The 12606-nt window shown below is 56.7% G+C and overlaps 1 protein-coding gene across 1 annotated transcript in view; it reads right to left on the bottom strand.

Annotated features, from left to right (window-relative positions):
• Nucleotides 1-447: 447 nt before the first annotated feature.
• The window catches only part of APC2 (APC regulator of WNT signaling pathway 2), a 46535-nt gene continuing 34376 nt past the window's right edge, over nt 448-12606 (bottom strand). Inside the window, exon 15 of the mRNA XM_084614289.1 lies at nt 448-11750. Coding sequence (XP_084470415.1) covers nt 6092-11750 — 5659 coding nt within the window. The 3' untranslated portion in view covers nt 448-6091. The remainder of the gene's footprint in view (nt 11751-12606) is intronic.

The following is a 12606-nucleotide window of genomic DNA, read 5'->3' as shown; positions in this document are numbered from 1 at the left end:
CACCACCCCGGTGTACTGTATGTGGGACTAGAGCTGGGTTCAAAGCTGAGGTTTTCCCAGCTCCGTGCCTGGTCTCTCTGGCCAGAGTATCCGAGTGCCTGACCACAGCCATGGTGTGAGAGGTTAGTATTATCCCTGTTTTATGGCTGGGGAAACTGAGGCATGGAAAGCGGGGGCGGGTCTGTGTTAAAGTTGGAAATTAAACCCAGATCTTCAAGACTGTGCCTTAACCCTAAGTCCACCCTTTCCCTGGTGAGCAGGACGCTGTGCCTGTGAATCACCGCCAACTCAAGCCAGCTGGGGAACCAACCAGCTCTGTATATTAAATGAAAACCCCTCCCTATCCCCTGCTGGCTCTCTCCTCCCCGCTCCACCCCTGGCCACCACTTCCAACTGGCCATGCAGTCCTTTTTAGCAGGGTGGAAAAATAAAGAGACCTGCTTCCTATTTACACAGCTTTAATTTTAATACTGTCCAGTGCCCCAGTAAAATAACATCCTTAATACGTACATACAGCAGGTAGGGGGTGGGGGAAGAAACCAGTAGCAAAAAACAAGACGGCTCAACACCCAGCGCACTGCTCGACCGCCGAGCATGGAAGCCGAGGGTTACAGTGAGGGGATGCTAGGCGAACAGAAAGCACAGCTGTGGGGGGCGGGGGGGGGGATTGTGTTTTAAAGTTAAACAAATGGTTACTGCAAAAATGGTGAGGTAATGCAGGCTTCCCCTGTTACTACAGGTGGGTTGTACCCTGAATTAATTACAGCATTCAGACTGGATGGTGTGTGTTGCTCCTGTGGGGGGAGCTTTCAGACTCTTTCTTTTCCTGGGGGGGGAGAGACGAGACCTTTGCTTGTTTAACTGCAGCACTGCAGCCCCTGAGCTGGCTGGGAATTTCCCACCGCGCCAAGGCTGAACCTTCATGTGGAGCTGACTCCCACGGCACTGAGTTTGCCCCCTGCCTCCTCATCCCCTGCCGGGGTTGTGTCAGTGGCGATGTCCCAGAGAGCGAGATGGTGTGTATCCCACACAGCGGGATGGGATGGGAGCGGGGGCTCAGAGGGGCTGGTTTGCCCCCATGTTACAGCCCAACCCTTTCTGGCATGATGTAGGGGCTGTGCGAGGCCATGCAGCAATCATCCCTGGTGGGAGGAGAGAAGCTGCTGGAATTGATGGGGAGCCAGCCTCTCTGCAAGGGGATCAAGGCTGTTGACTGCCACAGCTGGGGTTGGTGTGGGCACGTTGGGTCCTACAGATGCAGCATCTCGGCGGCTGGCTGGGTCCAGCAGCTGCTGTTTGGGGCCTTAGGCCAGCATGTGTTTGGAAGAGGCGAGGCGGGTGGGTGAAGGGTAGGAAAGTTCAAGCCATGACCCAGGTGCTGAGGCTGGAACACCCACCTGCCCCAGCACCTTTCCCTTGAGATCATAAGCCCCTGGGGCCATCGGAGACCTGAAAAAGACCCATCACAAGCTAAAATCCCACCTCTAGGCAGTGCAGCAATTGGTCCCTAGGGTGGATGACAGCACAGTGCCTCGCTGCTCCAACCAGAAACTCTTCTAGCTGCAACCAGTAGGGCCCTCTCCAGCCTGCGCCTATGACGGCCCCTCGGGGTTTCCCCTGTCAGCTGCATGCCAGGCCCCACAAGGGTAAGGTTCCCCCCCAGCAGCCCCATGCTGCCCCTGCTTCATTTTTGTAACAATAATTGTAACACATGTGACTCAAGCCTCTTCCAACACAAATTAACTCACTGCTCCCCAGGCAGAGGGAAGCAGGAGTATTAGCCCATGTACAGATAGTGAGGCAGGCAGGGGCAAAGCAAGTGGCCTCGTTCAGGGCAAGAGGCAGGCCCCAGTTGGCTCTTTTTGGCACCCTGGGTCATCACTCAAAACTGTAAAGCCCAGGGGGAAACCGCTGCAGTTCCAACTTTGTGGCATTTCACACCCAGTGTGCATGGGTGCAAATCACCACAGCAGCCCCAGAGCCAGCCAACCCCAAACCTGAGTGAGGTGGTTTTCGCTGTGCAGCTTTGCAGAGCAGGGCCTGGCTGACAAGGCTAGCAGGCAGGACTCAAGCTGGGGACGCTGGCTATAGGGGGCCAGGACCCCAACCCCTACACTTCCCCTGCTCGCACACTGAATGCAGACACCATGAAGAGCACAGCACCAGGCCAGGCCTCTGCTTTTAGCACTGCTTCAAAATGCCCAGATAAAGGAGGAAAAAACCTTGTGAGGGAACTTCCCACTGCAGGATGCATTAAGCAGCTGCTGGGGGAGAAGGAGTCCAGGCTGGCCCTCCTTACCTCACACAGCCCATCCAAGGGCTGTTGGGGGAGGGCCTGTGACTTGGTGGGTTTCGTCCAGTTCTTAGTGGACCCATCTCCACCTCATAAAAACCATCCGTGGCACTGAATGGCACCACCCCCACCAGGGCAGAATGGGGCCCATCTGCCAGGCTGCCTGTCCACTCCAGGCACATGGGGCGGTCGATGCCCAACCACTGCCCTGCTCTGTGATCGACTGGAGCCTTTCACCTGCAGGGCTGTCCTTTCACCAGGCTTCGAGTCACTCAAAAATATGACGCATCTGAACGGCGTGCCTAGCTCCCGAAAGCAAAGTCAGGGGCTTAGTAGAGCGGCTTGGGAAGGGTTTTTCCCATGAAAAAATTCTAAAGAAACAATATTTTTCAGCCCTTATTGGTGATGCATTGTCAGGTTTCCATCACGTTTTTCTGTTCTGAGAGGTGGTTTTAATCCAAAACTGGAATTTTGTTGTGGGAGGGGGTTTCTGTTGAAAAACTGACAATTTTGGCACCTTGAGGACTTAAAATGTCGGCGCCAAGGGCCTTCCATGCAGCTCCAAAATGGGGCAGTTGGATGCACAAGTCCCCTTTGTGAACGCCAGCCTCTTATTCCGGACTAGAAATATGGTGGCGCTGTTGAACTTGCCGCACTGCCAAAGTGAGTACGAGCGTCCACCCGTGGCGGCCTTTCTGAATAGCTCTTCCTGAGATGCTCCAGGTGTAGACAAGCCCTTATGCGCCTAGCCACTTAGACACTTTCGAAAATGTTCCCCACCCCGCCAAGGGTTTAGTACTTTCAGTGAGGACCTTGTGAGACTCGGACTCTCCACTGGAGCTGGTACATATCTGACCCCCCATTACCATATCACCCGGGCACCTTGCCACCTTCAATCCCCATAACCTCCCTGGGAGGCAGGGCTATGTCCATATTTTACAGGAGGAGAAGTGAGGCACAATGAGGGCCAAGGTCACCCAGGGAGTTTGTGGCAAAACAATCCTTGATGCCAGCTGTCCAGAGTCCTAAGCTAGAGCCACTCTGCTGGCCTTTCCCCCTAAGGCTGCAACAGCCCTGATAGCTCTGCTCTGTCCTTGTTCCGACCTGCACCAGCCTACCCCACTATCCCCTTCCTGCCCATCATCTCCTGTTTCTACAGCGTATCTTGGGGTAGGGGGGCATGTTTCCCCAGCTAGGTTTGTTCAGCACCCGGCCCAGTGGGGCGGGGCAGGGACTGGGGCTGCTACTGTATTACAGGTAGGAAATAGCCATCCTTATCTTTCATTCAAAAGAGTCCCAAAGCATTTTGCACAGCACAGACTGAATAGTGGCCCCTGGGAAGTCAGTGACTAAAACGTACATAGGCTTCAATGAGACCAGCATTTTACCCTGTTCAATGGCACCTTTATATGCAAGTATCTTCATTGGCCACTGAAATAAAGCCACCTCTGGGGCTGAACGGCGTGGCTCCTTTCAACAGCACACAGCAATGCTGCCAGCTGTGGAAATCAAGCTGTGCCCTGCATCCAGCTGGAAAGCCCGGATAATTCGAGGGAGGCGGAATGGAATAGCCCACCTTGGAATTGAGCCATCATGACCTGGTAAGAACACCTGCCTCCGTCATAAAGACCCTGCACTTAGTCATCGCTAATGCAAAGGGATCTGGGAGGCCTGCAAATGTCTAGTCCTTTGGAACCTACCATACAATTATTATTCAGCAGATTTAAAAAAAAAAATCTGGCATTCTGATTAATTTATAACACTCTTGAAAGAGAGCAGGTTCTGGCCAAATTGACACCCTCTGAATGCCTCCTTTTTTTAAAAATACCACTTCACCCCTAAAATCTGCCCTCCTGATCATAGGAAGTCACGTCGGCAGCTTCCCTCCGAGCTTTGTACTGTTACTCAAAGCCAAATCTGACCATGCTGGACAGAACCTGTAACAACAAAGCCCAAACGTGTGGTAGGCAACCCCCTCTGCTCCCTGCTTGTGATCGGGCAAGGCCCTGAAACAAAGAAGGAGTCCCAAGTCCCAGTGTACCTATAAAGCACAGTATCTTTGGGGGCAGGAATGGGGATGGAGAGAGAGACATGCCTCTTTCTCTCTGTCTCCTGTTTCCCGCTTGCAAATCAGGAAGTCACTCCCATGCCACTGACCTCAATGGTGCGACAATGGTGTCAAACCACGAGAATCAGGACCATATTTTTAAGGGGCGATTTTCACTCCATGCCTCCCGCTCCATGGGAATTAGTCACCCGATGAGCGACTCTCCCTCAGAGGCCAGGCTCAAGGGGCACTGGTGCAGACCTCGCTCCCTTCCTCACATCCCGCCGCAGCCTGTGACTCCCTCCCACCCTTTGCCTGGGCGGCACTGGAGAGCGAACCGGACTAACTACTGAAGGGGGGCCCCGAAGCTCATGAGGAGTCGCCTCGGGCCCCACCGTTAGCGCAAAGCCTGCATAGTGGGGCTGAGTTTACAAAGAGGATGAATGGCATAAATCAGCCTCCCCTCCCCAGACCTGTCCCCCTGGCCCGCCGAAAGAACAAAAATGGCCTTTCCTTTCCCCAGCTCCTTGGCGTTGCCCCATGCGCTGCAAGAAGCGTTTCCATAACAACCCTCCTCCCTTGGCGATAATAAGGTGCTGCTCTGCTCCCCCCAGACACTGGGTGACACCCAACGCAAACACAATCCTGGCAAGTTAGTCATTAGCAGATTAACCAGTCACCATAATTACAGGCCTCGCACTGTGCAAATGGCTGGTTCCGTAATGGAGAGGTTCTGCCCTTCTTCTGTTCCCCATTGTAGAATCCTCCCCAGATCCCCTCACCTCACCCCTCTCCCTCTCTGCCTTTGGTCCATGGGTGGGTTTCTGAAGGTGTTTCTATAAATCAGCTGAGATTATTTGGATATGTGGATATTAGTGCCGACATGTGAGACAAAGCATGCAGCTGAGACCTAAGATTAAGGCTTTTGCTTGAAGCATTCTTGGTGGTTGGGTTTGTTTGTTTTTTTAAATAGAAAGAGCAGCAGTCCCAGTTCCCTTTGAAATTTCAACCTCCTGGGAGAACTTAGAGGGACCCCAGTGAATCAACGACCCCTGTTGGTTGTCCTCGGATCGAAAATCCCAACTGTGCTTCAATGAAAGCGTGGAGACAATGGGCCTACAGCCCCTCCTGGCATTGGACTGTCTAGGAGACAGCAGGTCATGGGGGGAAGTTGGCTAATTGCTGCTTCAAAGTTCTTCAAAAACTGTGAACTGTGAGGCCCTCAAGACGTCCCACAGGCTCACTGCTAAAGTTCATCCCTTCACGCAGGACACCTGTGGCCATCTAGGCTCCAAGGATAAAAATCCCTCTCCTTAAACTAGAGTGTATGGTGATCAGACATTGCAGTAAAGACATTGGCACAGCCATCAACAGAACACAGATGTCAGGGGAATAGGGGTGGGCGATTACCTGGTTCTTTCCCAGCGCCCGACGGTAAAGGTTCCAAAGCTCCATTAAACAAAAAAGAAAAGGCGGAGAGAATAAAGGAACAAATACTTGCTTTTCTCCAGGTGTTTCGTGTGTGTCTCAATCAAAACTGTCCCAACCCTCCTGGCCAACAGTTACATCAACGCAAAAGTTCCTCATTGGTTTGTTAAGCTCGAGAAAACAAAAACGCTGCAGCTTCTGTCTCTTCATGAACGAGAGTTTTGTCCTCACGGAGGTGCAGTAATGAGGGTGCCTGGGGCTTTGTTCATTTTTTAATACACTATCACCACAGTTGAGGTGTTCTTTACATTTGCAATAGCGGCTTAAGCTGGCATTTTTTCAAGCGATTTGTTGTTGATCATTGGTGCTACCATGGGGCTGGGAACGTAGTTGAAGGGAGTCACCCGGGCGGATCTACTGGGGGAGCTGTGCCTGCTGGAGGGGAAGCTCCCAACAGAACCAGTTGGTCCTTCATGACTGAAGGAGATGGGCACGGTGCCCTTGATCGAAGTCAGGCACTCTGTCTCGCTCTTGGGCATCTCCCGGGTCTCCAGCGTTGGAGAGGTGCTGGAGTTGGTCTTGGTGGTGGGGTAGTCCTCAGTTTGCACCACAGCATCACTGGTTTTCCTCTGGATGGGGATCTGGGCATTGGGGGTCTCCTCCTCCAGGGTGCTGACCAGAGGCAGGGCTGAGGAAGGCAGGGTGCTTTTGAGGATGTGTGGGATGTCTTCGTCTCGGATCCTTCTCCAAGTACCCTTCATCATCGCCATCTGCTGCTTGTCCTGCTGCCCCGGGTTCCCCACTGCAGGATTCGGGGTCAGCTTGGAGGCCTCTTGGCTCTTCCTTCTCCTGGCTGATGACTCGGAGCAAGAGGACAGGACGGAGGAGGGGCTGCTGGTCCTCTTGATGATGCTGATGTTGGGGGAGGAGGAATACCTCTTGAATGGCTCAGGCGAGGGGGTGTTGGTCTTCACAGGCAGCCGGGAAGGGCTCTCAGAGCTGGTCCTCCGAGGAGGCCTCTCACTGGGAGAAGTTTTGTTGTTGGCCGGGGTCCTTGAGATGACTGGCCTCTGGCTGGTCACCACCGGCTTGGCCACCTTGAGCTCTTCGCACCTGGAGGAGCACAGGAACACAGCTGGGAGGCCTGGCCTGCTCCTCTTGGGGGAAGCGCTCTGAGACAGCGAGGACACGGATTCGCAGGAGGAGAGCTCGGAGCGGTGCCTCATGATGAGACTGGAGGATTCCTTGATGAAGGTGAGCTGCCTCAGGAAGCCGGACCGGTCCGACTCACTGCCGCTGGACCTGGCCGAGGACATCCGCACCAAATTGAGCCGGGCGGTCGGCAGGATGCCCTTCCCATTGCCTTTCAGCTTAGGGCTGCCCACGTGCTCCTCCAGCACCGGCATGGAGCTCCTGGCCGGCAGCATCTTCTTGTTCGGCTTCTGCATGAAGGGGATGCGGACGGGGGATTTCTGGGTCTTGTGCTGCTTGGTGGCTGGGGGTTTCTGGGGGAGCGCTTTGGGGGTGGAGCCTGTTGGGGAGCTCCTGCCCACTTTCACCCCCTGAGATGGCAGCTGCTTGTTGAGCTGGGAGGGCGACGTTAACTTCTTCTGGGTGGGCTGGGAGGGGGTGGAGGTCCTGGAGGAGCCCGAGGAGTGGGGCTTGGTGATCCTGGCAGGAGGGGTGGCGCTCCTCTTGGGCAAGGTGAGGTCGGCTATCTCCGAGGCCTTCCCCAGCCTGTGAAGACTCCGTGACCTCTGCTGGCTCAGGGTGAGGTTTTGGATGGCGGCTTCGGGCTTAGTTGTGGCTGTTTTCTGTGGGGTGGACCTGGGGCTTGGGGAGTCCTTCACCGCGCTGGGCATGTAGATCACTGTCCTGCCTCGGAAGACCACTGGCAAGTTTGACATTGGCTTCTGCTGGCTTACGTTTTTCCCGGCCCTGGCGTTTCTGCCCCCAACGTCCATCACTTTCTTGCTCTCCTGAAAGGCCATCGCATGGTCTCTCTTCTCCACCTCGCGGCCTACCCCACTCCTAGCCCGCTTCTTATCCTTCCTGTCCAGGGACAGCTGCAGGGTGGGGCTGACAGACAGCCCTGACACGAAGGAGAGGATGGAGTCAGACTCCGAGGAAGGCTCCCTGGAGAGGGAAGCTGCGGCCTGATGCAGCCACGTGACGATGGAGTTGGCGCCTTCCTGGATGGCCTTCCACTCGACGCTGTCCAGGTCCGAGCCTTTGTCCGACACCATCTCATCCGCTGGATTGTGCCTTGGCTCCGGCTTCCTCTCCTTGCCCGTGGTGCTCTTGGGGTTGGCACCTTTCAGCTTCTGCTTGTGCTCGGCGTTCCTGCGCCGAGCAGGGTGCCGCCTCCTCCTGGGCAAGGCAGAGCCGATGCACTTCTGCAGCAGGTCGTCGTCCGAGGTGAAGCTCAGGGAGCTGGGGGAGCTGTCCCTCTCTTTGGCTAAGGCCCTGGAGGCCGCGCTTTCTTGCATCCGGCCAAGGGTCAGCTGCCTGTTGGCCTTGTACAGAGTTGTCCGCTCCTCGTGGTCACAGAGGTCAATGTCGCTCAGGGAGCTCATGGAGGAGCTGAGGGAATAGCAGGGCGGCGTCTCGTCCACGATGAGATTGTTGTGGAGTTTGGCAGCCATCTTGGTTTTGGCCTGTAGCAGCTGCCTGGAGCTTTTCTCCGGCTCCTTCTTAGGGGCGGTGCTGCTCCAGCGTTCCTTCTTCTGAGCCCGGGCAGGGCTGGCCTTCCTCTTAGGTGAGTCTCTCCGCACCTCCAGCAGGTCGTCGGAGTCATTCTCATAGAAGCAGTAGACGGCCTCCTCGGTCGGCGTGGTGTGGCACAGGGACTGAAAGGCCATGCCCCCGGGGGCACTGTCCTCACAGGGAGCACCCTTCCTCGGGGGGACGCCTTCCGGGTGGGCCCCTGCCCTGCCAAAGTCCAGCTCCAGGTTGGGTCCATTCTTCAGGGGAGGTAGCCCTCTCTTCACCTCAGCCGCTTGGCCCCTGCCTGTCTGGACAGGGCTGCCATGTCTCGACCCACCCTTCTGCTGGTAGGCTGCACTCATCTTGGTGGGCGTTGAGGAGTTGGAAGCTGCTTTCCTGCCTGGCGCAGGACTCAAGCTCCCTTGCTCATGGGGTGCTTCCAAATTGCGCCCCACCGGGGACCCCGACACTTCCTTCCTCTCCAGCCTCTTCCCAGGGCCGCACTTGTGGTCAGCCTCCTCCTTCAGGGGGTACTGGAGGGTCTCGTCACTCAGGGAAGCGGCGCTGGAGAAGTTGATGGGGGTGCCTTCTGCGGAGTCGGTGAAGGAGTCGTCATCCTTGAAGAGGTCCCGGGCGGCAGGTCGCAGGTGTTTGGGGACGGCCCGGTGCGAATGAGTGGGCACCAGCATGTAGACCGGCATGTGAAGAGCCTTTTTGGTCTGAGGATTCAAGCCCTGGCTGGGCAGGCCAGAGACAAGGGAGGTCTTGACCTTCCTGAAGCGGGAAGGCATGGCCGAGTTGATGCATTCCTTCAGGATCTCAATATCATCGTCTGAATTGAGCTCTGGACGCTCCAGCTTCCTCTTACCCTCCCCGAATCTCTCTTCCCGCCTGTCCTCCTGCTTCTCATGTGCCACAAAATTCAGGCTGTTCCTCTCGGGGAAAGGCGGCATAAGCTTTAGCTCCACGTCCTTCTGGATGTAGTGCTCGTGAAGGGGCAGGGCACTCAGGCTGGAGGCGCAGGAGAAGTTCTCGTTGGGTTTCTCCACAGTGAAGTAGATCATGGAATCCAGATCTTGGGGCAGCTGGAAACGCTCCTTGAAATCCGTAATCTCCATGAACTTCTTGACGTTGTTTTCCCACTGGATGTTGAACTGGCTGGTCTCCTTCTCTGGCTGGGATCCCAGTTCAAACAGGGGCGTCTTGCTGCGGCTTGGGGGCATGGTCTGACCGGGGCTGTCCGGCAGCTCGCTCGGGCTGATGGTGCCACTGATCATCTCACTACAGGGGTCGCTCTGGATGGAGCTGGCAATGGATGGGCTTTCAAAGCTGCCCAGGGAGCTGACCGAGCTACACCGACTCATCACCAGAGGGGTCTCCTGAATGTAGTTCTCGGAGGAGCTGGACGGGGTCAGGTCCTCGTGCCGGGACGGGGAGGATTCCCTCAGGAAGATCTTGTCGCGCTTCTGGAAGGGGATGGCGATGGGTTGGGAGATCCCTCCTGGAGTGGCTGGGCCCAGATCCGCCGCCTTCACCTTCTCCTGTCTCCTATCGCAGGCCTCAGCCTGCTCCACGTCACATTCGGTCTCGGCGCTCTCCTCCACCTCGATGATCTCCAGGGAGGAGTCGCTGTCCACCTCATTCTCGCTGTGGCTCTGCCCATCCAGCACATTGTCAGCAGAGGAGAGGGAAGAGAGGGAGCTGCACCGGGAGAAACAAATGGGGGTGTCCTCCACCGCGTACTTCTGGACTGACTCCTGCTCCACTGGGGCTGGTGTGTGGGCAGCCAGCTTCTCTGGGATCCTGCTCAAGTTCTCGGCCGTCTGGAGAAGCCCCGTGGGGAGCCAGGCTTGCTTCCGGCCTGGGAGAGTTGGGTGGTAACTAGCACCCGAGAGCCCCACAGCACCAGGGGCCGGGCTGCTCTTGGCCAGATTCTCCAGCAGGGGGACATGCTGGTAAGAAGGGGAGAGTTTGATGGTGTGGACCTGAGGGTCGGGAGAAAGCTCATTGCCCGGCTCCTTCTTCCACTCAGGCTCCTTCTCAGGGGCGTTGGGGCTGGGGAATGTCACTGCTTTCTTGGCTCTGTCGTGCGCGTCTCTTGGCTCCAGTTTCTCCGGCTCGCTGGATTCTTTGGCCTTGACCCCCGGCTGCTCCATCCTCTCAGGCCTGTGGACAAGGATGTTCTTCAGATCCAGCCTGCTGGGCCGCTTCTGGTACCTCTGCAGCTCCTCCTTGTAATCTAGGAAGGAGGCCCTGGTGCAGGGCTTCATGTGCTCCTTGGTGCAGTAGCCATCACTGGTGCTGCCACTGTTCAGGCTGTCGTTGGACAAGCTGGTGTAAGCCTTCTTCAGCCTCAGGAGGGTGTGGGCCCGGCTCAGGTTCTCCCGCTTCACGAAGCTGCTGGCATCCGAGAGGCGGCATGGGGAGCAGGACTGGGCCCGGGCCTCGTGGACCTCATCGGAGCCGTACTGCCAGTCAAGGCAGTGGTCCTCCGAGCTCAGGCTGAAGCTGTCGTCCGAGGAGGTGTGGAGGGTGGCGATGTCCTCCACCAGCTTGTCAATCTTGGCCACCGTGGTGGAGATCTTGTTGGCCAGCTTCTCGGCCGCCAGCGACACCTCATCCTCGGGCGCCGGCAGCTTCTTGGGCTCGGCCGGCTTGCTGCTCTCGTCCTTCTCAGGCTCCGGGCCCCTCCTCTGGACGATGGCCCTGGGCAAGGCCTGGCCCTGGAGGAAGGAGGAGTTGAGAAACATGGAGAGGATGGAGGTGTTCCCGGTCTCCGCCCCCGCCGAGACGTTGGGCACCTCATCGTCGTCGAAGCAGCCGGAGTCGGAGGTGTAGTCCTTCGCCAGGCTGTCCATGTGCCTCGGGGGCTTCTTGAGGCTCTGGCTCTTCAGACTCTGCTTCTCCATGGTGTCGAAGGCCTCCGCCAGGTGCTTGGCATCCAGCTCGGCCTCCAGCGCCTTCTGCTTCCTCACGTAGAGCGAGGGCATGCAGGAGCCCGGGGAGATGACGGTGGCGTCCTTGTACTTGAGGGGTCGGTTGGTGAGCAGGTTCCGGAGCGCAGCGGCACTGCCCATGGCGATCATCTTGTGCTTGGAGTGGATGAGGTTGCGCAGCATGCTTACGGCCCCCAGATCCCACAGCAGCTCCTGGTCTCTGGGGCTCCGGGCAGAGAGGTTCCAGAGGGTCCCGCAGGCGTTGCTGACGATGGTGAGGCTGTGGGATTTGAGGTGCTGCAGCAGGGTCTGCAGGCAGTTGTGGTCCCGGAGCACTTGCCTGCAAGACATGGATGGACCCTGCATTGGAATCACCCCGCTTCAACCATCAGAGAGTTAACAAACAACAACACTTGGCCCTTCTCGGCTGCCCCCTGTCAGAGGATCTCAAAGCGCCTCAAAATCCTCCAATTGATCCATCCCCACAGCAGCCCGATTCTATAGGGAGGGCAGCTGAGGCATAAAGAGGGGAAATGACTTGCCCAAGGTCACACAATGAGTCACCAGCAGAGCAACCCAGAAGTCCTGACTCCTAGCTCCCCCCACAACCCACTGGACCCCGTTCCCCTCCCAGAGCTGGAAATAGAACCCAGGAGTCCTGACTCCCAGCTTCCCCCCTGCCCAAACCCACTGGACCCCACTCCCCGCTCAGAGCTGAGAACAGAACCCAGGAGTCCTGACTCCCAGTCACTTCCCCACTTTGTGCCTCTGTTTTCCCATCGTAAAATGGGCACAATGAGCTTTGCAAAGTGCTTCGGGATCTTCTGGAGAAAGACCTGATGAAGAGCGCACAGTATTTACAAAACCCGAATAATCAATGTAACGCTCCCGGGATGGTAAGGTTCCCTGAGGCACCGTGAGTCTGTTCTATGGGGGAGGCACGCATCCTGGAGGGGATACTCTGAGCTACCGTGAATAATATTGGCATCTCATCAGGGACAGCCAACAGTGACAGCACATCTTGCTGCCCTTATACTCAGGGGCCAGAATGGATCCAAGGCAGCTGGGAATGACCCACAGCCCCTCCAGATCCCGCCCACCGACCAGAACAGCGCTTTGGGGTTGGGGGAGCTTGGGAGCAGCGAGAGGATCGGATAGGGTGACCAGATGTCCCGATTTTATAGGGACAGTCTTGA

Source organism: Lepidochelys olivacea, assembly GCF_965140295.1.
Source record: "Lepidochelys olivacea isolate rLepOli2 genome assembly, chromosome: 25".
Taxonomy (NCBI): domain Eukaryota; kingdom Metazoa; phylum Chordata; order Testudines; family Cheloniidae; genus Lepidochelys; species Lepidochelys olivacea.
The sequence above is the reverse complement of the archived record's forward strand: the minus strand, read 5'-3'. Positions and strand labels throughout refer to the sequence as shown.